Source organism: Pungitius pungitius, chromosome 1 (assembly GCF_949316345.1).
Source record: "Pungitius pungitius chromosome 1, fPunPun2.1, whole genome shotgun sequence".
NCBI lineage: Eukaryota > Metazoa > Chordata > Actinopteri > Perciformes > Gasterosteidae > Pungitius > Pungitius pungitius.
This window is the reverse complement of record NC_084900.1, coordinates 5,849,281-5,872,940: the sequence shown is the minus strand read 5'-3', so window position 1 is coordinate 5,872,940 and position 23,660 is coordinate 5,849,281. Positions and strand designations below refer to the sequence as shown.

Here is a 23,660-nt window from a genome sequence, read left to right as displayed (position 1 = left end):
TGGAGTCTCCGCAATGGGCTTTTTCCTCCTCACCTACGCTGCTGAGAAACATGGTGAAGTACATCACCCGGATGGACCGCCAACGACTCCTGTAATCTTCATCCTGAGAGTCGTCACTGTGCAGAGGAACCAAAACAACACACGCGATTTAGAAGTTGCGGCTGTAACGTCAACTCGCGTCAACACGACGCCGTCGGCACGCTGCACTCACCTGGCCGAATCGTCCCCGAGCAGCGGAGTGGTGTCGTCGGAGTCGGAGAGTTGAGACATCGTCCGACTGTGAAGTATCGGACCGCGCGGACCCGACCTTTAAATCGAACGTTACGTCAATTATCCGACGTCGGCTAACGTCAGCTAGCCACAACCGCGATGCTAAGTCACCGTGTAGCTGACGGTGCTAACGCTAACTCTCCCAAACTCACACTAAACTCGCACATCCTTACACACAGCGTTACTTTCGCCCCTAGATGACACTAGATGTCATAAAGTGGAGTAGTTTCCAACCAAAGGTGAAGCGTGTGAGTCACAGAAGCTTCTTACTCATTTATAAACGGACTGCAAAAACGAGTTTTGAAGCGCGTGCCGCCACCTGCTGTAAGGGAGGGTGTAATGGCATTACGTCACGAGAGGTGTCGTTTAACACGATAACAAGTGTTATTAGTATACGAGTTAAAGTAAAACACTTCATAGAGCATTTGTGTTCTGGATAAAAAAAACCAGTTGCAACATTTGAATAATGTCTGAATTGTGTCTAAATGAATTGGTTCTAAACTCGTTTATTCTATCAAAGGGATTATTCTCAGGAAAAATTCAACAAGTGGATAAATGCACTTGATTTCGTGGGGGGGGGGGGAGCATTTTTTGAAGGTATCACGGAGCCGCACGACCAAGCCCCCCTTAATCATTAATCTGCGCGTTGTTTCCGGGGTTATCAAAAGTGAAAGTCCAAGAAAATCTCTGGATAAGAGCGCATGGTGTCGGCGGTCGTTGTTTTACCACCATTGTTCCGAATTGACCTAAAATCTTCTTAGTATTTTTTTTTAATATTTCTTAATTGTTGCGTTCAAAACCGAAAGCCAACAAGGAGCAGCGTTTGAGGATTTTTCCCCCCTGGAGTTACAGCAGCACGATGGGTAGGCCGCGCCTCGCGCCGTTTGCAGTCTCATTCATCTGATTCTATTCATTTTCTGATTTTAAAATCTGTATTAATTCACGCCCGATTCTAATTAGAGGGGTGTGGATACCTTGGGACGTCCCGATGTTACGGTTGGTTAATAGATTGTGTCCATCCCATTTTCCAGGCGCACTGATGATGTGTACGTGCCTTGTGGCCGCTCTTGGTGCACCTTTGTGTGCTGCCGCCCCAGGTGAGTCACGTGCATCTTTACATATTCTTACGTATTTGTATTCGTTTTATATTTATGTTATGTTTATTTCTCCATAACCTTGCATTTTGCAATGCACGACTTTCCATCCTTACATGTTTATGCATTTGGTGAGCTTATTCAAATGTATTCCCCTATTGTTACATTCTGTGCTACATTTTCAAACGGCTTTTATGTTTATTGACGTTTGTTTCTGCAATTAGGAGCTATAGATATTCTCAACATGATCCTTCATCAACTAAAACGCTGCTACAGTTTAATAAAGGCATTAAAGCCTCTTTATTAAGTAGTTTAGAACGTACATGTTACCAAAACCCAGATTGACTTACAGGTACTAACATTTAAGTTTCAGGTAGCCTTGAGGTCTTGGTCAGGACCCCTGTCTCCGTGCGACGAGGCCACACCATCACGTTACCGTGCTGGTACAATCCGCCACAAGGTGCGGATGGTTTGGAGATCTCTTGGTATCGCGGTAACTTCGACTCCCCCGTCATGTCTTACCGGGGTAAGAGGTTTGATAATGCATCCCAGGATGCTTCGTATGTGGGCCGAGTCTCGTTTGGCTTGAAGGATGCGGCGTCTGCTGGGCCGACGGAGGGCGACGTGAGCCTGAAGCTGGAAAAAGCCACGGTTAAAGACGCTGGAGATTACATTTGTTACGTCAGCAACGAGCGCGGTTATGACAGGGCAACTGTCAGTCTCACTGTGACGGGTGAGTTTCTTTAAAGTTGATTATTTCAATTTGAAAAATCTCCCCCTTCTGCTTTATAATAAATGTGTTGTCCACCGTCCTCCTGCTTCCTAGAGGTGGGAACCTCCCCGATCCTGTCAGCCGCGTGGGAGGAAGATAACATGTTGAATGTGAGCTGTGAGTCAGAAGGCTGGTACCCAAAGCCGTACCTGCGCTGGTCGGATGAAAGGCAGCTTCTTCAACCCACCACAAGTCTGAGGCACAGCGAGGACTCGTCCGGTCTTCAGTCCGTCCACAGTTGGCTTCTCGTCACCAGCTCTTCTGAGGTTTCCTGCTCAGTAGGCATCTCCGACAAAGAGCCAAAAGAGGCAAGAGTGCGCCTGAAAAGCCCTCCTCCAAGTGGTAAATAAGGGTCACATTTTATTTGCACGTTGCACCATTTTTTTGTTGATCTCCGCTCAGATTCAATACATAACGACGCATCCCTTATTCCTTTAGAGCCTAAATCCTCCCCAGCTGGATGGGTGTGTTTTGCTTTGCTCCTCGCAGCCACTGTGGTGTCACTTGGAGTCTTGTACTGGAAACAGAGATCTAAAGGTTTGGCTTTTTTGAGACGAGTGTTTGTGATGTTTTAAATATAAACTTGGTAAAAAAATCCTGAAAATGTTCTATGTTTCAGGGAAGGAACCCACAGCTGATGGTAAACCTGCTGACGGTGAGAATGACCAGACGCATCATTTATTATGACAGTTTGTGATGAGTATGAAGTGACTTCAGTATTCAATATCATGTTGAGCACTTTTTGAAAGAGACACGTTTTAAAAAGCACCTTCTATGAATCAAGCATTGGATGCTTTAACCCAAATGCAATAAGTTCCTCATTGGGCCCTCGACGCATTGAAAACTTTTGCAGGGTTGTTTCTTTCAAACCATGGAAAGCTCTTTCTGTGGAAGACTCCATGAATCTGTGTTCACATGCCGAGCAGTAAATGTTATGACAACAAATTTGAACTTCATGTGTGGAATCTGTTGGGTGCTGTAAATGAACAGAACCTATGGGTTAACTTTATTTCTTATTTTTCAGAGACTGTCCCCCTTTTAAAAACAGGTAAGAAGTAACTTAGTCACTATTCAAGTAAAATTCAAACATACACAATTTGCACTCTGTAATGATTATTGTTCCTATTCAGACGCAGAATGGATCCCATCACATCGTCTATCAGAAGAAATCAAGGATAAATACGGTAACAACTCAAGAATTTATTGCAAATAACAATTATGTGCCAAGTGTTTCTGTCTAATCTGACCGTCTTAATGTTTTCAATTCTCAGTAAATGTCACGCTTCAGGCGGGAAATCCTCATCTCAAAATCAAGGACAGTCTAGTTAGAGACGGTGAGGGTCCTTTTCCTGATGGAGACGCAGTCACCTGTCTCACAGCTGTCACAGGAACACCTGGCTTCTCTTCTGGAAAACACTACTGGGAGGTTTCTTTAAGGCAAAATGATGCTGTACCTCTGAAAAAGTCCTGGTGGGTAGGAGTTACGAGTAGAGCTGACACCCCCCTGAAGTCTGATTTCCCTCCGACCACATCTGGTTACTGGTTCCTGTCCTCTTCCCCCGATGGACTCCGGTTTAACACAGAACCACGCGCTTTGCTGCCCTTCAGCTCCACACTCCGGACGATCGGTGTGTCTCTGGATCACGACCGTGGAGAGCTTTCCTTTTACAACGTGGAGGATGGTTGTCTCATCAGCAGTTTGACAACCACCTTCAAAGGGGACATCTTTCCATTGTTTAATCCTGGTAAAGGCGACCAATCAGCTATGAAGGTATTACAGAGGGAAGAACCGAGGGAAGAACCAGACATGCCGTTATCTGTAGAATGGAAACAGATGAACACTCCTGTAGTTCAGGACTGACTGACTGACTTTATTTCATTCTTTTGAGTAACCTAAAAGTAGAAATGTAGGCTTTCATGTGCATTTATACCGTATTAGTAAAGGCTTTCATGTGTTTTTATGCCCTATTATTAAGTATACACTGACATTTATACAAATTTCCTTTATGCACTAATTATGATCATTTTTTATGGTGCTTGTGCCGTGTGACTCCTATTTTTGGAATGTGAATACATTTTAAGCCTTAGTTATTTACATGATACACAACTATATGTTCTCTTGGCTTTTGGTTATTTTGATCTTGTAACGTTACAGTAAAAACACTCCGAACAGAAATACTGCACTAGTGACTCTACAAGTAGGACGTGGAGGATCTATGTGATAACATTTCTTATTGTTTATATTGTTATTCCAGCTCAAACTCCAAACCAAATGTGCTTGTGAGGGACAGAATAATAATATTGAAACCTCTCTGCAGATGTGGTGTCAATCTTTAGAATCCAACTCTGTGCAAAGAAAGTGATGAATCCACATTTCATTTGGTATTTTTCTGTAAACACAGGCTTTCATGTGCATTTATACCCTAATAAGTATACACTGACACTTAAACAAATTTCATTTAAACATTAATTCTAATCATTTTTAAAGTTATTATTTCTTGTGCTGTGTGACTTTTTGTGGCTTTTGGTTATTTTGGTCTTGTAACGTTACAGTAAACAAACCACAAACAGAAATACTGAGTCAACACAAATCTGTGATGGCAGCATCGACATCGAGACGCTGGTCACAAAGTGACAATAACACGACTCTGGCAGCGGCACTAAGTTAAGTTTAACATACATGTTGGCATCTGGAAACCCTCATTGGTGTCACCCGCTCTGCAGAGAGGGTGATTGGCTGCAATCTGCTGTCTCTGCAGGACTCCTGTACTACGTTGCTCTGTTGCCCATTGTCCATTATTGTAGTGTCAGCTGTCAAATTCTATGTATGTCTGACATAGGAGCAGGAATACGACGGATCAACTATTTTTCTTCTTCATATCCACTATCTGTTCAGTTTGATTTTTTTGACCTACTTTTTTTAGATGATACACAACTATGTTTTCTTGGTCTTGTAACGGTACAGTAAACATGTGCATATTTTGGCATCTGGAACAAAGCAAACCGTGACCAAATATCGTTAATTAAGATGTGTGTGACTCAGCTTTTTTAATAAATTCAATCAATAGAGAACTTTATATTTGTTATTTCGTTTTTTTTCACCCCACATTCAAAATATAAAACTCACTTCACAATTTAGTTTAACAAAACACAGCAAAATGTCATACACTTTAATAAGTACAGGTAGTATTTACAGTATGTACACATAACACAATACTATGCAATCACTAGTGTATATTTTTCATAGATTAGGAAGTATTTACATTATGGATAATACCATAAATTAATTTTGAAATGATTTTTTTTAATACAATGAATTCAAGTAGGTGTGCCTTGATACACAGTCTGACTACGACCATGGTAGAAGAGGTATGCATGAACCACTTTGTAGGTGCATTATGGTCCTCGACTATGAAGAATACTTTCTAATACGCACGTTGATTTTGGCGCCGCAGGTTGGGGGCACGTCAGTCAATATCAAACACAAACTATACAAGTTCATACATAGTCTATCTGTGGTGATGTAAAAAAAATCAGAACTATTGGTTTACTTCTTCCAAAGCTTTACACATTGTTTGGTCATTAGCCAAATGCAGGGGCATTCCTTCCATGTCTCCTTTACATCCCGCTGTTCTCCCCAATCAACTACTTCACGAAATGAGGATGACATAAAAACGCATATTGTTTGAACGCATATTCACATCTTTGCCTACATCTTGTCCAGCAGTTTAAGAGAACGCAGATACTGGGCCCCACGTGTCTCAACTGGAGCAACTCATTACTACACAGCTCACTTATGACCGGGGGTGATGAGACACTGCATGCACCGGACTTCAGGGACGGCACTCAGAAAGAGGAGCTGCACTCAGCTTGCTCATTACGATTGCTGTTGGGGTGTTTTTTTTGTTTTTTTACAATATGGTAGTTGTCCCGCGCCGCCGCCACCTAGCACACGGCGGCGGCGCTTTCCCGCCTCCCCTGCTTCTTCAGCAGCTGGATGCGGTTGTGAACGTAAAACTTGATAGCCCTCCAGTCCCGCTGGTTGCTCACCAGCAGGGGGCAGAGTTCGAGGCAGCGCTCGCAGTCGGCCTTCGCCGGCACCCGCAGCTCCATGAGGTTCCTCTTTAGGTTGGTCTCCACTGCCACGCGCTCGTCCTCGGACCAGGGGCGCTTCAGTACGCCACGCTTCCCTGTGGGAGAGAGGAGGAGGAGGAGGATGCACAGGATCCGATTCACAGGGGAAGGGGGACTGATGTTCGGGAGGTCGTAGGCCTGAGAGAGGCAGGTGGTTTACCTGATTTGGGCGGAATGCATCTTCTCTTATGAACATTGGCTATCGATGGGCAGACCGAGGAGGGAACGGTGGCTCTCTTCTTCCGCGGCGGTCGCCCCGGTCCTTTCTTCTTCACCGTCACCTCAGCTTTCTCTTTGACGTCCTCTTTTTCTTCCTCGGCCTCAGATTCTTCCGAGAAGGACTCGGCCGAGTTGCCGGACATTACTATGGGGGGGGGGTAGTTAACGGGTTTTTTTAAAGATCCTAACACAACAGAACCCACTATGTTTTTTCCCTCCAGATTCAGACATTAAATGGTGACGGTAATTGATACAAAATATGTTGGTGTGTGGATTTTTTTTTTAAATCTTTTTTTTGTGTATTTTGGGAAATTATTATTTTGGATTCTTGCCAATCAGTCATACTTTGGTATGTTAGCGTCAGCATTGGATATCAAATTAGAAAAATAAATAAGTTCCTAGTATAATAAGGTCCTAGTACACCTTTAGTGTTTAGATGTGTTAAGCTTTTATATATTTATTTGAAAAAGCTGACATTCCTCCCACAGTCCAAACCATAGTCAATAGTTTTACACTAGTGAACTATTGAGCACAACGTGCATTAAATTAAACTTTGCATGCCTAAAATACCTGCCGACGAGCCAAATCCCTTTTACCTGAAGATAAAAATAAAAAATAGAAAAAACATGATGGAACTCCTTACCATCCAACTCGAGGCAGATGTGCTGCAGGCTCATGCCTCTGAACAGCACGCCCTCCTTCTCCCCATAAAGGACCACGCGACCCACGCGACCCATCAGTGCCGGGTCCCGTATGATGGTGGAGCAGTTCTGTGTCACATGGTACTCTCGTTCCAGGAAGTCCTCCAGCTGCTTGGTGGCTCCATGCTGGCCCTCACCCTCATCCAATAGGAGCAGTTGAGTAAGTATCGCGACCTGCCTGCGTACGCGCGTCGCCGTCACAGCTCCGGGGTTTTTGGCCCCGCTGGACCGCGCCAGGTTCCTCAGAAGGTCCGTGCCCCGGAGCGGTGTGGCGGGCGAGTGGTAGGGCCGGGAGAAGACGTACGGGCTCTCTGGGTCCACGCCCACATTGGGGCTGGTTTGAAGGAGTAGGTCCAGGCAGGACTCACAGTGAGGCGGGAGAATAAGCGGCTGGATGCGACCGCGCTTGCCCAAAACACTGGCCCTCGGGAGGTTGCAGAGGACCTGGCGCTCAAAGGGGGACAGCAGGGCTTCCATGCCGGCAGGGGCGCCGCCGATGGAGATGGCCGGAGGAGTGACGCGGTTGTGGTAGTCCTGGACAGTGAGCTTGGCCACCTCGCATTCCCTGTGGCGGTTGTAGAGGATGAGCAGGGACAGGCTGGAATGGCAGAGCAGGCGCCAGGACTCGGCAGAGTGAGGCGAACGGGTTAGAGAGAGGAAAGAGGAGTGCTGCTGGCGCCGCAGGTAGAGGACCAAGCACGAGAGGGAAGAGAGCATTGGAGACATGTGATGTCTCTGTGGGCTGGAAAAAAAAAAAGATAGAAGTGGGGAAGGGGGGGGGGGGCTTTTAAAAAGCAGTTGAAACCACAAAAAAACAAAGCAAAACCCCTGAAGAATAAATACCAGATTGGTAACAACAATCCAACAATACCTTACAATCTCTCCATTCTTCTCCTCTGATGCGTCTTCCTCTCCGTCTCCGCTCAGCTCGAGATCTTCATTGGGATCAATGTCTGGTTCGGGAGTAGGAGGTGGCACCAGCTCCTCCTGGCTCCTCGAGCTCTCCACCTCCACCTTTTGCTGCTCTTCGTGCTTTTCCCTCTTCATCTTCCGACCCCTTCTGGGAGCGGATGTGGGAGGTGGCGACGGACTCTTAACCCGCGACGCCGGCGGGGCCGCGGCGCGCTTTAAGCCGGGCAGCGGTAGGCCGGTTCCCTTCTTGGCGGCGGGCGGCTGAGCCGAGGCCGGCGGCGAAAGCGGGAGGGAGAAGGAGACGCCGCCGGCGCCCGAGCGCGTGGCCGGCGATTCCCTCTCCCTGGAGAAGAGGGGAGGAGGGGGAGCGGCGCCGGAGGCCGAGGGCTGAGGGACAGCAAAGGAGTGAGTGTGTGTGGCGGCGGTGGACGAGGACGAGGACGAGGGGTGAGGGTGCGAGGCGCCGCCATTTGAAGAGGCGTGCGCGTGCAGCTGCGCCAGCTCCATGGCCGTCCTGACGTCCGGCTGGTTGGCGTGGTGCTTCTCCAGGTGGCGCGCCAGGGAGCGATAGTGGCGGTCGCAGTACGGGCAGTGCTGCCGCCGGCTCACTGCGGCGGCGCCGGAGCTCCCAATGTTCATGTTAATATTGTTGTTGTTGTTGTTGTTGGTGGTGGTGGTGGAGGTGGTGGTGGTGGTGGTGGTGGTGGTCGGGGGGGCCAGGGCGCTGGTCGGGGGCTGGGACCTGGCGTGGGCCGCGACAGGCGCCGGTTGCGAGAACGAGGAGCAGGGGTGCCCGGCGCCTCTGGTGGATGCGGGCGCGCTCTTCTTCTCCGAATCCACCTCGGCGGGCAGCTTGCGCTTCTTGCGCCGCCGAAGCATCCGGCCCCTTATTTCCTCAATTTCCTCGTCTTCATCATCATCGTCGTCGTCGTCCTCTTCCTCCTCTTCGTCCTCCTCGCGGTCCGAGTCGCTGGGCTCAGAGTGGGTGAGTGGGGAGGACGAGGGTGACAATGACCACGAAGGGGTAAGGTAATCAGACACAGAGAGGGACAGTGGGTGGGGGCCGGCCTCTTCCTCCTGGTTTGACACATTTCAAATGAAAACAAATTAAAAAAGCTCAACATATCGCTAGGATTTACATTCTGTTATTTGGATTAGTGCCCCAATGTCCGCTGTGGATGTCTGGATAAAGCCTCCAGGGCTCCATTTTTTTGCTGTCATCTTTCAGCGGTCGTTGAATTAAAAAAATGTTTTCACAGGAGATGTTTAGCAATCGGAAAATTATTGAACATCCAGAGTTCAAAGCTCACCATTGCATTCTCCCCCCAGTCAGTTAGGCTGTAGTCCACTGTGATCTCCTCCCCTTTGGCGATGTCTCGGATTGCTATGACAACCAACCGCACCTGGGTCCCACAGTGGACTTCTCTAATCCGACAGTTGGGCGGTGGATGGAAGAGGACAGGTCCCCTGACGCCACTCGCTCCCTCCTCCCCCAACTCTGGCACACTGGAAAGCATAAAGAGAAATGAGCAATTTGGACCCCTGACCTGGAAAAACACCACCCAGCACAGTCATTTAAGCGAGGGTCTCCTTTACCAGAGCTGAGTGGGATCGGGCAAGTAGTAGGGACTGCCAGGCGGGGGGAGGCGATCTTCTGCACCCTCTGGGTACTGGCCCTCACCTGGGAGAGATTGGGAGTATTTATATCTTAACCGCTTCATCACAAAACACCAGCCGTATGTTTGCAAGATGAAAGGTGGCTCTCTGTACTACAATATACTGCCAATTACAACGTGGTACACCCATAAGCACCAGAGGCTGAATACACAAACAGCAGGTGGTGAAGTGTGTGTGTGTACCAGGGCTGTAGCTGTGTTCCGACATGCTCTCCTCCTCCTCATCTTCTGTTACGTACGCACGGTCACACACCTTCACAGGTGTTCCCTTCCTTTTTCTTCCACACACTCGCCTGTAAAAAAAAAGAAAAAAAGAAATTGTATTTACTTTTTGTAGACCGAGCTTCGTTTTGCATAATGATACGTTCACACTTTCCTCTGGTAAATATTTGAATGGCGGGCAGCTGAAATGGGCAAAACATGAGGGACCTGCAACAAAGCAGTAATTGAATCTGTTCACTTAACATTTCTCTTTGGTGGGTGACTCATCCACAAAAATGACAAGGCTACAAAGTGCTTAACCAGTGATGGCGGCAGCGGTTACATTTTTGTTTGTAAAGCAAAATGCAGATGTCTTAAATTTGACAAGTCATCGAAACATAGACAATTGGATATTTTGGTGGCAGGTTTTGAGTATATGAAGTACAGTAGAAGAAAATAAGCCGACATATTACATTATAACTTGCATTTCATCGAAGGGTCAATTGCTTCCATATTACTCATGAGTATGTTGATTAATTAATCTAAATTACAGAAATGCTTGTACAAAAATGGCCAAACGATTCATTTGAAAATGCCCTGTATTCCTGTATGTTAATTACAATGATGCAACAAAAAAAAAGACACATTTTTCCTTGATAACGAGGACTTCAAGTTACTGAAATATAGATTTTACAGTATTATTAAAGAAAAGACTAAACTACGGTATCAGTTCAACACAGCTCCTTTAGCATGTTTTGTTGACACCATAATGATTGTAGCCTGTCCATCAATACTTGGGCACCATTTACTTTGAGTATCACATCGAGGCCAGTAACCCATTGCGTTTACCTGCCAGTACAGGTACCTGATTTCATGTGACGTCACACAGATCTACTAGAAACAGGCACCCAGTGTGCAAACTGAATTCAGGGGTCTTCACCATCCGTACATTGAAATGGGCCCCACCCCTCTATCAATCACGTCCCACATGCATTAACGGGGACCACAAAGCGGCCCCTAAACTTAACGAGCCCGGTGACAGTAAGCCGTTTTCGGGTGCATTTCTTGTAGCCGTGCGGGGGGTGTCTGCAACTTGTGTTTACTCGAAGCCAAAACAAGCCACGAGTCCAGATCTCGCAGCAGCTGAGCGGTGTCCGGAGCGCCACAACACGGCCGCGAACACGGGTTGTTGTTTTTTTTTTTTCTTCCGGTGGATATCACGCTGCGGGGTCTGCGACTGTACCAGACGTGATCGGGGGACAAACCGACCAGACGGCGCATCACCGGCCAAGCGACGCGACCGCAGCGGACGCGTTCCCGCTGGGCGCATGCTAACAGCGATGCTAAACCGGAGCTAGCCCGTTAGCCTCCGGCAGCTAACGCCGAGACGCCGCTGCCGTTCAAAACACCAAAATTAAAAGGCGGTGGATTAAACGCGAGGCGAGGCGGGTGTGGGGAGACGCGTCCACGCGGGACACAGCGGCTGCTGACTAAAATAAATAGACAAAGAAAAACACCCCCCCCCCCAATCCGTTTTTCTCCATTATAACGCTGATATCACGCATCTTGTGATGTTAACCAAACAAACGCATTTTGCACACAGAAACCCCGGTGAAAGCTACACACACACGCGCGCGCACGCAGCCTTCCCCCCGGAGGGGCAAAGCGTGGGCTTTCCCCCGTGCTCACTCACCCCCTCGGCGGCGGCGGTTTGCTTCCATCCCCGTCGCTGTCGAGGGTCGGTGGCTCCCGGTAGTCAAAAGGCGACCGTACATTCTCCGCCATTAGGACTCCCTTCCCTACCTCTCGCGCTCCGGTAGATTGCCCCAGTGCGCATGTGCACAACATCCTTTGGGGTCCTAATGGTAAAATGGGGTGCACCCACCTCCCCGGGAGATGCATTCCTTCAGCCGTCGGGATTCAAACACTAGATACAGGATCGGGGACTCTCGATGGGGTCTGTAGGTTACACGCAGAAGCAATGCCTTTAAATCGATTGGAGCTGTTACAGATTGAAATGAAGGATACGAAGGCACGTTGGTCATGATCCGTCCTGGAAATACCCGTGTTGTTATGTATGTTGTCCAGCTTCTCTAAGCAGCTTGTTACTAAATAACTGGTCCTAATTTCAAGAGAATTGCTCAGAAATGATGTCATATTTCAGAAGTGCACCACAAATTTGACCACTAGGCCTACATATTCTGTAAAAAATATCCCCTGGAACAAATACATTGACTCCATACATATTGCTAATAGTAACTTAATTATGTTTGACTGGTATTAAACTGCTGTTGGTACTTTTTACCTACCCAATAAAACAGCTAGTTAAGGCCAGTATCCCCCAATCCCAATTAAGATGGGTTCAGATGTTTTCTGCAATCTTGTGTTCATGCAGTTTTTCACTCCTTTTTGACTATATTATTATGTTTTTATATTATCATTACACACAGCACAAGCTTGTAATCATTTGGAAAGTAGAGCTATGGTTGTGTTACGAGTGGGTTGTAATTTAATTGTCAACGCACATGTAGTTAATCATCACAGAGATAAAAGAAAAGGCATGGCAATAAAAAATCCACCATACGAACAATTCTGGAAGTCACATTCACTCAGCGGCAGTATGCCGAGTCAGACACAGAATACAGTGAAGTTGTTAATAGTGTTTGATACTTTTGGCGACGGAGTACACTACGTCTTTTCCTTTCTTACCTTCCAAAGAAAGGCATGACAGAAAATATTTAAAGTAGAGAAGCATATTCAAGTATAACATCCGGAGAACTTGGTGAGAGCAGCAAACGTTACACTTTCTATTGAATTACCTAGAATACATGTGTTAATACAGTGAGACACATAAAGCTACATGACCTATTAAGACAGCAAATGGCTACAGTTTATCACAGTTTATCAGTCATGTATTCCTGGCTACATTCTAGCAGTTAGTAGATTTTCTAGTGTTAGGAACAGTAGATAGTTAGTCCTCAAAAATAAATCCACTTCAATAAAATAAATACTACACCGTATACAAAAACGTACATTTGCAAACAGTGTAACTGGCCACTTTGCAAACCAAACTTCAGATCACCGAAGGTCTGCGATCACTTCTTTGTTAAAAGACAACAGCATCTACGGTTCACTGGGTCACGTCCGGGAAAAGCAGTCTACAGGGCTTTGTTAGAAAGGAGCTTAACTGGGATTTTAGCAAAGCAGCACAATTCTTAACCTCTAGTTTTCACACAGCATGTTCCACAGTGATAATATTCCATTTTGAATACATAGATAGGGGGAGGCTGGCTGTTAGTGTCAAGTTCATTCATTCATCGGCATTGTTAGTTTGAATCAGACGTCTTCCGTCTCCGTCCTTTCTGTGTGCAAGACGTGGAGGGTCTGCGCGGCGCGGTCAGCCCAGTGGACCAGCTCCAGCAGAACGTGGTAGGTCCACATTTTGAGCCCAAAAGCTCCCCCACCGCCGTCGGTCTCCTACACAAAGGAAAGCAAGTCAACATCCGCTCCCTTTCATCAAGGCACAGTAGAAGTGGATTAAAGAAAATGTGAAACAGTGGTTTTGTTGGAGTCCGCCTAAAACCTTTAGAGTAGATGTTTACTTTCAATGTATAATGCTGAAAGTCTGAGGGACAGGAAATATTCAGAATAACAACAAATTAAGAGACTATTAAAGACACGCATGACTATTTTATATTTGCTTCCAAACTTACAGTTTTGCAAAAGTGAGTAAACCTAAACCGGCAATACCAGATTTCAGAGCAACCGTATCATTCATTTTAAGTTATATTCATGTTTAGCTGACAAATGCAAGCCCCAAATGAACTTTTAGTTGCTAAATTCCCTCACTTTTCGCCACTAGTTGCTAACTTTGTTTGCCCCCTGTTTGGTGCTAAAAATAGGGAACCTGAAATTATTCGCATAGTTGAGGGACCCGCGGGGGCTGGGTGACAATTCTTGGATGGATTTGTCAAACTGAGGTCATTATGGATATCAAAGTCGAGGATTTAATTCTTTGTTCCCAACAAGAGGTGACATTAATACAAGCGTTTAGTTGCACCCTTTTATAATTAACTGCTCCTGTTCCAGTAAAAAAGTGAAAACTCTTTTTAAGCACCAAATCTTTGGGAAAATATGTTGAATTTGAAATATGTTGACGTGCTACAAACAAAAAAACATAAACAAATCACTTCACCTCGTTACACCTGTGGTCTGGTGTGACCTCCAGAATCACGTCCTCGGTCTCCACCAGGGCTTTGGTGGTGCTGAGCAGGTGCTCCAGCCGCCCTCGAACCCTCCTCTTGGTGGTCTCGTAGTCGCCCTCCAGCACGCCCCACTCTTCCTCTTCCTTCAGGATGACACAGTGGATCAGCCCCAGGCACTGCCGCAGGGCCGAATGCAGCGACTGCACCTGCTGCTCCGTGCTGGGCTCCTCGGGGTCCGGGGAGAGGGTCACGATGCGTCCCGCGTCAGGGGTGTGGTCCAACAGGAAGGTCTCCTTCTCTTTCTGAAAAAAAAGGGGGGGGGGGGGCGAAAACGAGATGGTTTGCTTCGAGTACAGAGGACGCAAGGTGCTTCTCGGCACCCGGTATGTTATGTTTATTATGCGTTAAGTAAGTTATGCCCAATTACATTTAACACTAAAGGACAGGCATATTGATCAATTGAATGGTCGTCTAAAAATAAGAAAAAAGGAAGGATGGGTAACAAGCATGACGGGAAAAAAAATCCAATACACTAACCATTAGGCACCCTAAGGGAAATGGGGGGAGGGGCTTTTAGTACAATTGCCCTGCACCCCTTTCGGGGATTAACCAAGTGAACACCGGCGAATGTCACACAAACACAGAGTCAACGTGAAACACGTCACTCCAATGCTACAGGTAGCCTAGCAGCGGTTTAGGCACAAACAAAAACACAGTCCCGTTGACGGGCAGAACGGGTCCTCACGTATAGCTGGAGCAGAAGAGCACATTCGTGGTGAAGCAGCCGGGCGAGGGCCACCGCTCTCTCCGTCTGCGACGGGCCGGGCGCCGGGGCGTCCTGCGCGGGTCCATCCCGCCGCTCCTGCCGCTCTGCCATTTGCACTCCGGCCGAGTTTTGCACCCGGCGAACCGAGCACCTACCGTCGACTGCGTAGAACCGAGCTGGAGTATTTTATTTTTATTTTTTTTATTTTTTTTGGGGGGGGGGTTACTTTAGCAGCTCAGTACGGCACCGTGAATCGTCCCCCAGCGTGTGCCTCTGCGGCGCGCACCTTCATTTAATTGGTTCCGCAAAACACGGGGGGGGGGGGGGGGGGGACTTCCTTTGGTCAAAAACGTCACTATGCGGCCCACCCACCCCGCCACAATTAATAAAACATTTCCCTTTTATTGGGCTTTTGTGGTCACAGGAAGCTAATGTGGGAAAACCCTCCAAATGAAGTATTCTTCTGATCAATGCAGTTTTCAAATAGTACATACAAATGTACACAATCTATTTGGGTAACTTTCTGCTATTATCATTCACGACTAGTGCTTTACTTTGCTGCCTTTTAAACACAGAGCGGGTATCATTTGGTTCACCAAAATGAAAACTAAATAAACAGTGGACATTAAGCTACCAGTATTGTCCATAAAGCCGCATCCAAAAAATATGATTGAAATTCTCTTTTCTTAATAGGCTTAGTAAACGTTTGAATGAATGTTTTACTAGGTGTCACTATCATTCAATATTTGGTATTTGTTGGTAAATCAGATATTAAAAATGTTTTAAGAAATCACAAACATGTCAGGGAAGTACTTTGATGCTGTTTTTCATTCAAATGTAAACAATGCAGATAATTACAGTAGACAGCTGTTTAAAGGAATAAAAGACAAAAATTACAGTTTGTGTTTATTATTAATGTGAAAACATGTTCTTATAAATAAAGATAACACGATAATGAATGCTCAGTAGTAGTTGCAGTGGCAAGAGGTATATTTTATTATGCAAGATTGCTTTAAGAGAAAACCGACGATAAAAACTATGCTGCTCCCTGCGTGGTCTTAACTGTGAAAAAATATTAAGGCAACAATTTGTAAAGAATTAAATCAGATGGTCAATTTGACAGGAAAGTGACACAACTCATGACCAAGAGAAGTAAATAAACGGAAGGCATTTTAGATTGTTCCTATAGAAAATTAGGTTTTGGGCTTTTTCCGCATAAGACCTTTTAACATGTTGCATAGGATGTTGGCTCGCTGTCGCAATCGATGCAGACACTTAAATAGAATGGAGCCATCCATAATAATCATTACACTTGTGCTTTTTCTACTATAACTTCAAATGGCTGTTTCAAAATATTATGTTAAACCACTGTATATTTTTTGTAAATTTGTGTGAAAAGGCATGGACTCAAAATTTAACTCTTTCTTAGAATGGATTTTAATGTAATCTCACAATAAAGATTATTTTACTTTAAGAATCTTAAAGGTTATCTAAAACTACTCGAGTTGACCAAATTATGTTAATAATACTAATTCATTCACATATGAACATGAGGGGTATAAATGTCATTTGAATTTCTTTTTGCCCAACATGGATCATCATCATGAAGTCTTCATCTAACACACACACACACACACACACACACACACACACACACACACACACACACACACACACACACACACACACACACACACACACACACACACACACACACACACACACACACACACACACACACACACACGGGTACGTTTTCAGTAATATAATAAATACATACTCCCTGATATAAGTAGCTCTCTACAGTTATGCACTTTGTATAACTACGTTACTCCATGGAGATATATTCATAATTTCAAATATCAGCTTTGATTTTTTTACTGGTCCTTCAGTCTTTTGTTGTTTTCTTGAACCTAAACTTCGCTGTTCTCGTCATAGTGTTTTTTATTTTTATTTTTTTTAAATCTAGATCAAACTGTCTGCATTAACCTCAGCACACTGTAAAAGAATCTGCCTCCCTCCTTCCCTCTCCCACACAATCCCCTCATCTTCCTTCCTCCTTTCCTCGTGACCCTGCCACATCATTTCCCCGACATCCTGATGAGCGCCACCCACCACCACCCTGTCCCACAGCTCGCCCTCTCCGGGTAACGGCTCACTCCCGTCCGTCTCCCTGCCCCACTGCAAAGCCTGCTGGGAAGCCAGGGACGCCGTGGAGGCCAGTGTGGTGACGGGGCTCAGCGTGAGTAAGGTGCTCTGAGGCTCCGCGCCGGCCGCGGACGCCGCGTCGCCGGCGCGGAGGGCGGAGAGCTGGATGAGCTCGGGGTGGCTAACGCTGGGGAAGTTGCTAGGAGCAGCGGCCGTCGTGAGGTGCAGCAAGGCGGCGGGGGGTTGCTGCGGATGTGCCGCCTGCACCGCATGGAGAAACTGGCCCAGGGGTACGTCTATCGGAGTCTGTGGGGCGAGCGGCTCCCCCGCCCGCTGCAGCGGGTTCTCCTGGCCGACATTGGGCTGGTAGGACTGGGTGAGGACTGGGACCGCGTCGGGGTTCTGGCTCGGCTCCGGGGCAGTCTCTTGGGTCGGGGGGGCGGGCCCCCGGGCAGTCTCGGGGGTCACGCTGGGGCTGCATATTACTGAGCCCCCATTTGCTGCCAAGGCTTCAGCTATGAGCACCTCGGGGTGGCTCTTGGCCTTGTGTGCGACCACGGAGTCCTTTTTCTCAAACTTTTTGCTACAAATGGAGCAAGAGAACTGGTAGGAGGATTCTGCATCGTGCTTCTTCATGTGCCAGTTTAGGGAGGCCTTCTGGCGACAGGTGAAGCCACATATCTCACACCTGCCACATGGTGGAAACAAAGACCAGGTTATAGTCTAAACAGACCTGCTGCTCCTTGTTCACTACAACTTACCCGTGATTATTGTACTCAAGTAAAAGCAGCTACATATCGTTTTTAAATCAATTACTTTTCATTTAGGGATGATTTAGTTAAAATGGTGTAAGACAGGATCTTACACAAGTCTTATTAACCTTCTAAAATATACACTGACAACCTAGTGGTCCTGTTCCCTTGGCGCGGTTTTACAGCAATTGCACGGTGTGGCGTGCAGTGTGAGATTAAACTCTGAAAAGAGTCACATCATGATTGCTATAATCAAGGAGGATCAAAAGCTAAATTAATGAGGTATTTGGGTCATGTCATCAGGAATGACGATAATGAGTAGAAACCGTATGCAGAAGCCAATATGCCTGCAGCTCAATTTCCTATGTGCACAGATGATGTAAAGAAGCTGTACTTAGAGCCTACTCTCCGCAGCCCAACACAGCCCCATGTTGTGTACAGGAAAAATCCAAAAGATTCCAGATGAATCACATAATGAAACAACAGACTGACACCAAAAAAAGGCTGTTAGCACAATATCCAAATGAGGAACTTCCTGTCTCAAAGTGATGCAGAAAAACTAGTTCATGCATTTGATACCTCTAGACTGGATTAGAGTAATTCTTTGTTAGTTATCGGGTTGCTATTGTAAATCTCTTAAGCCTGCCCGGTTGATACAGAATGCTGCAGCACGTATATTGACAAGGACTAAGAAAAGGGATCATATTACTCCTTTACTGGGGAGGCACTTAAAAAGCCTGTAACACCGCATTGCCCTACAAGGCAGCTGCGCTCTATAGATGCTGGTTACTTGTTGTTCCTGGAGTTTTAAAAAGTAGGATGGGAGCCAGAGCCTTCAGTTATTGACCTCCTTTGTGGAACCAGCTTCCACTTTCGGTCCGGAGGGCAGATTCGGTCAGCTCATTTAAGATAAAGTTTAAAACTATAGAGATAATATAAGGTTAAGCTGCTATAGGCCTAGACCGCCGAGGGGACTTGTTAGGGCACACAAAGCTCCTCTCTCACTCTCTCCTTCTACAATAATCCACGTTTTATTACTGCACATGACCAATTTTAGCTTCGTCCCCGGAGTTTGTTCTGCTTTCTCGCCTCGCAGGTCACCGTAGATTGTGGTTCCGTCTGGACCCTGGTGCTGACTCCTGCCTGGCCCACGGACACCTGCCGCTACTAACCCCACCGATATTCCCATTTCTATTACTGTGAACATTAATGCGCTTTACTAACTTTGTTTCTTCCGCAGAGTATTTGTGCTTTCTGGCCTAACAGGTTTCCCTGGATCATGGTTCAATCTGGACTCCTGCCGTGGCCCTGCTGATACCTGCTACTGCTTTAATCAGCATTATTACTATTTGAAATATGAATCATTTTACTATTACTGTCATCATGAACCAACATTACCCTTTCCTAAAGTCTTTGTGCTTTCCCTCCCACAGAAGCTTGTGTGGATGGTGGTTGACCCTGCAGTGGTCCTGCCGTACACCTGGCTTACTACTCGCAATTATTTTAATCATTTCTGTTTTCAGGAATTGAATGTATTTTTACATCTTTTACATTGTTCAATCTGTATACAGAGATGTCGCATGTGTACAGAGTGTATGTAAAGCCCTCTGAGACAAATTTGTAATTTTGGGCTATACAAAATAAAATCAATCAAAGTTAAATAATTTAGGATAACAAATTAAACTAATTTTGTTCAGTTTTCTTAAATATACATATTACCTACCTACATCTATACCTATTATTTCCTAACTGATAAATTATACTATACACTATAAACTGTATGTGTTATATTGTTCATTCTGTGAACCGAATAAGAATCAATTAATTTCAATTCTTCTGAAGCCGTGTGTGTCTTTTAAAAGTCTTTTATAAAAAGAAAATTACAAAATAATTTGACAATGTTTGTATTTAACATTAAAAAGAATAAATAATAGACCATGTATGATTATGGGTTATTTGAAATGGTTAGTTTCCACATGAATGAAACTACAATGAATAAATGTGCTTTCTTTCTTGTAATAATGGACCCTAGCCAGACTCCTACAGTTCTTCCTTGCCCAAAGCACACATCGTGACATCACGTTGGCCTTTTGCTACTCACTGGATTGGTTTTTCTCCCGTGTGAATCATCCTGTGCACAGCCAGGTTATGGGAGCTCTTGAAGGCACGAGCACAATACTCACAGATGTAGTCCCTTTGATCTAAAATACAGATGACAAGCAGTATGAATACACCTCATGAAAGGACACAACATGGGAGGCTTTAACTTACCGCCGTGGCATTTCAAGAAGCGCAGAAATGACGTCACTCTTTTGATCGTCAAATAAACACAAGGTATGTTGCCAGTCTTAAAGCTGTATGAATAAACATTTGTGCCTTAGCATCACCTGTATGATGTTTTGCATGGCGCAACAGTTGCTTCTGCAGACGAAACAATCGGCCACACGAGGGGTGATCACACACATACTTCTTTTTAAGCAAGTGCTGGTATTTGATATGGTGCTGAAATAAAGAGAGCAGAGAAAAAGAGGAAATGTTACTGCCAAAGCACCCAACTGTGAACCTTAAGATTTGGAGGTTTGCAGGTTTGCAGATCTGAAACAGTATATTGCAGGACACCAATTTGGCAAAAACAATATTCTTGCAAGTTTCCAGTCTCAAGTTTTATGGCCTTTTAAAATATTTGAAATGATGGCAAACCTGTAGGTAACGTGGGTGGGCCAAGACAGTACCACAGCCCTCAATTTCACAGCGTACGTACTGCACTGGGGGCTTTTTTCTATGGAGACAGAAAAATTGTACAATAATCATACTTGATAAAAAAAATACTACAGTGATTAACACGCTGTAATAGATTGTTACCTTTGTTTTGGCAGTCGAGGGAGTTTGCCATCTTTTTGTTGTCTACCTCTCCTATAACAACAAAAGACAAAAGATTACAAAACAGAACTATAGATATAGAAAAATACTTTAATCCTTCAATCTAAACTTCCAATAGGATCATATCTATACTGTTAAGTTCCTTCGTAATGCATCGAGGAGACATTTAGAAAGCAAGCAGTCCATCAAACATTGGGGAGGGTTTCTAGCTTCAGGTAACAATAAGATTTAAAATACATGTTTTGTTGGTGTGTTCAACCAACCAGTTCTTCCGCATATTCCATTGAACATTCACAATTCACCAACCCATATTGTGCTTACTTCCTGGGTGGCTCTGGGTTACTACGCACTCCATCTCCACTTTGCACAACAACCTCGGTTGATTCTTCCTTTTTAATGTCATCGTCTTCCTCCTCCTTTTCGGAGTCCTCTTTCTTGACTTCCTTTTGATTTAAGATCGTATTCCGCCTGGATCTTTCCCTGAGGAGTAAAGAGATAGAACTTAATTTAATCTAAAAAATAACACAATACTCATTATGGAAAGGCAGGGAGCTCAGCATACGTCTTTGTCTCAGGTTTATAGATGCGCTCATATGGGTCATCTGTGAATGGGGGATCCTCATCAAGAGCTGCAACGCTAATATGGACAAACACACCACACTGGCTACAATTAAAATCACATAGCCAAATCAAAATTGAAACATGTGCTCATTAAATGAAGTATACCGCTCACCTGTCATTTAGTCCTATCAAAGAAGGGGTTTCCTCTGCTGAAAAGCAGAGATAATGCATATGTTCTCTTAGCTTCCGATCGTGTACAGTACGTAGTAACAAATAATGTACGTAGCCATTTGTCTTACCGGCGTCCATCTCTTCTTCAGGTTTGCAAGCTGTTGTCGGCGTGGTACGAGAGGCTTGGGTAGAGGGTCTTCCTTTGTTTTCCTTAGCTTTAGGGAGCTTGGAAGCAGGAGTGTGTTTGGATGCTGAGGAAGTCAGAGTGACCAAGCATTGGGGACAAATGTAATACAGAACAATAATAAAAATTCTTACAAATAGATCAAAAGGACTGATGTTTCTTTGTACCATTTCTGGACGTGGATCTCTTTCCCGCAGGTCTGTGTGAGAGAAAGCCTACAATAAATAAAAACCCGGTACAAATGCAAAAAATATGGTATTCCTTGAAAAATATAACTAAATTGATCATTTAAAAATGAAAACAAGTGCACAGACAGGACAAAACGTGCATTTAATGAATGTGTTTTGGTTTCAACAGCTGGTAAACCTACAGCTTTAAGAACCCCCATAGCACACTTCCTACAACTACATCCCTAAGCCTCCTTGCAGGTCAATCCCACCAGCACCTCTGAGAGGCACACATGACGTTAGTCACCTTAGTGCGTTTCCATAGCGTACTGCAAAGTATTCGACCCGAGTGATTGCAAACCACATACCGTGTGTTTTTTGAGCGTGATCCAGCAGGTCTCCCACGCCCGCGGTGCGTACTCTTAACGTCAGGCGTTGGCGTGCTAGCGGCATTCTGGGAATGAATACCTGCGCTCCTGCCAGCTGCAGCTCCCCTGGCTCGCAAAACTCGAAATGTCGGCACAGAGCCGCTGGAGCCCAGCGAGGTCGCTGTGGTTTTCGCGAGCCTTTTACTTCCTCGTCTCCGGCTGGACGGTTCACTCGGCTGCGGGGATGGCTTTGCGGCCTCCGTCGACTCCCCGGTTGTCTCGATCCCGGGACGAACACCAGACACGTCGTCTTCCTCCGAGTTCATGCTGCTCATGTTTAACTGTTATGACCCTTACGGGCTTTTGTTAATTAGCGTCAGTCGACGTAGCGTTATTTTTGGGCATAGAACATGTAATTAGCGTTAATACCAACGTAACATTGGAGGCCCTTTTGGGACCAAGTTATGTTAGCTCGGTCAAGAGTAATGGCAACGTTAAGTCACTACGCAAGCATTTCAACCACTCGCATATAAATAAAACAAAATTAACGTTATATGACGATTTAATGTTACAAACATTCAACATGATCCACTTCTTAAAGCGATAGCAAACCTCATATTTCTTAAACCAAGTATCGGCCCGTTTGGGATGCGTCTCCTTTAAGAGTAGCAGCGGTAGCGCGGATGTGCGAACACTATGTTTGGACGCGAGGGCTTCCATACTAATTGAGGAAAAAAGGTGATTGTGGGATATGTAGTTACACTATACAACTACAATGAGTTCTACATTTAGGCATCGATTTAGGTTTATGTTTATTCTCCAAACATGTTACCATATCAATTGGTCTCAGTTATTTGGCTCCCATGGCAAATTAGACTATTTAACTTAATGGCACACGTATAGTTTGATAATACCATTAATTACTTGGTTAACCTGCAGCCTGATTACAGTGGACGGTACAAAACAAAATATCCATACAATTTATTGGGGGGGTCAATAGTAGAGAGTCTATTCCAAGTGGTGTAAAGTGATATATCAACTACCCTGTTTATGTACCCTGTTAAGTACTGTCTACTAATAATTGGAAATAATGTAGCATTGAAAAAAGCAATTGGGTGTGCAACCAACCAATTACAAATACAACTTCTTCAACGTCATGCATTCATATATTATCGTCATATTATAGTAACACTAATTTGACACAAAAAGTCAAATGCTAATAAAGTTATATATCCACGGCTCGGTACTGGTCCTTTAGCACACACTAAAATCCTCCTTTACATGTAATTTTCTCGTCATCTGCGGATTGTAGGCTATTTCAAATAAAATAAATAATAAATTAATCTCATTTTTTGTATATGATTTGTATTATTTTTATTTATTAAAACTAGAAAGATACATTTCCTTTTTTTCCTCACCGATAAAAGGAGTGACCGGTGTGATCATAACAGGTAGAACTGGTTTCTTGTTACCATTAGG

The 23,660-nt window shown here is 45.1% G+C and overlaps 4 protein-coding genes across 5 annotated transcripts in view; 1 reads left to right on the top strand and 3 right to left on the bottom strand.

Annotated features, from left to right (window-relative positions):
* The window catches only part of mfsd8 (major facilitator superfamily domain containing 8), a 4,144-nt gene extending 3,574 nt beyond the window's left edge, over window positions 1–570 (bottom strand). The window contains exons 1-2 of the mRNA XM_037478436.2: window positions 212–570; window positions 34–116 (exon numbers count right to left, since the gene is read on the bottom strand). Coding sequence (XP_037334333.2) covers window positions 34–116; window positions 212–270 — 142 coding nt within the window. The 5' untranslated portion in view covers window positions 271–570. The remainder of the gene's footprint in view (window positions 1–33; window positions 117–211) is intronic.
* Window positions 571–875: 305 nt separating this feature from the next.
* Window positions 876–5,208, top strand: LOC119222315 (butyrophilin subfamily 1 member A1-like). Its single transcript, XM_037478854.2, has 9 exons — window positions 876–1,133; window positions 1,302–1,367; window positions 1,732–2,097; window positions 2,191–2,478; window positions 2,575–2,673; window positions 2,756–2,791; window positions 3,161–3,184; window positions 3,267–3,320; window positions 3,408–5,208. Exons 1-9 carry the CDS (start codon window positions 1,130–1,132, stop codon window positions 3,995–3,997), a joined length of 1,527 nt encoding a protein of 508 aa, XP_037334751.2. The 5' UTR covers window positions 876–1,129; the 3' UTR covers window positions 3,998–5,208.
* Window positions 5,209–5,292: 84 nt separating this feature from the next.
* Window positions 5,293–12,150, bottom strand: LOC119222314 (uncharacterized). The gene is made up of 8 exons (XM_062560871.1): window positions 11,673–12,150; window positions 9,962–10,071; window positions 9,699–9,783; window positions 9,413–9,608; window positions 8,062–9,179; window positions 7,133–7,932; window positions 6,431–6,634; window positions 5,293–6,326 (listed from the first exon to the last, which is right to left on the bottom strand). Exons 1-8 carry the CDS (start codon window positions 11,879–11,881, stop codon window positions 6,082–6,084), a joined length of 2,967 nt encoding a protein of 988 aa, XP_062416855.1. The 5' UTR covers window positions 11,882–12,150; the 3' UTR covers window positions 5,293–6,081.
* Window positions 12,151–15,918: 3,768 nt separating this feature from the next.
* Window positions 15,919–23,168, bottom strand: LOC119223345 (E3 ubiquitin-protein ligase ZFP91-like). Of its 2 annotated transcripts, none has more exons than XM_037480614.2 (11): window positions 22,182–23,168; window positions 21,814–21,845; window positions 21,591–21,713; window positions 21,464–21,500; window positions 21,293–21,367; window positions 21,052–21,210; window positions 20,713–20,763; window positions 20,551–20,629; window positions 20,238–20,352; window positions 19,952–20,051; window positions 15,919–17,786 (listed from the first exon to the last, which is right to left on the bottom strand). In XM_037480614.2, exons 1-11 carry the CDS (start codon window positions 22,514–22,516, stop codon window positions 16,916–16,918), a joined length of 1,977 nt encoding a protein of 658 aa, XP_037336511.2. In that variant the 5' UTR covers window positions 22,517–23,168; the 3' UTR covers window positions 15,919–16,915. The 2 variants fall into 2 exon arrangements, with proteins under 2 accessions (XP_037336511.2, XP_037336512.2); XM_037480615.2 differs by having other exon boundaries at window positions 21,464–21,497.
* Window positions 23,169–23,660: the final 492 nt, after the last annotated feature.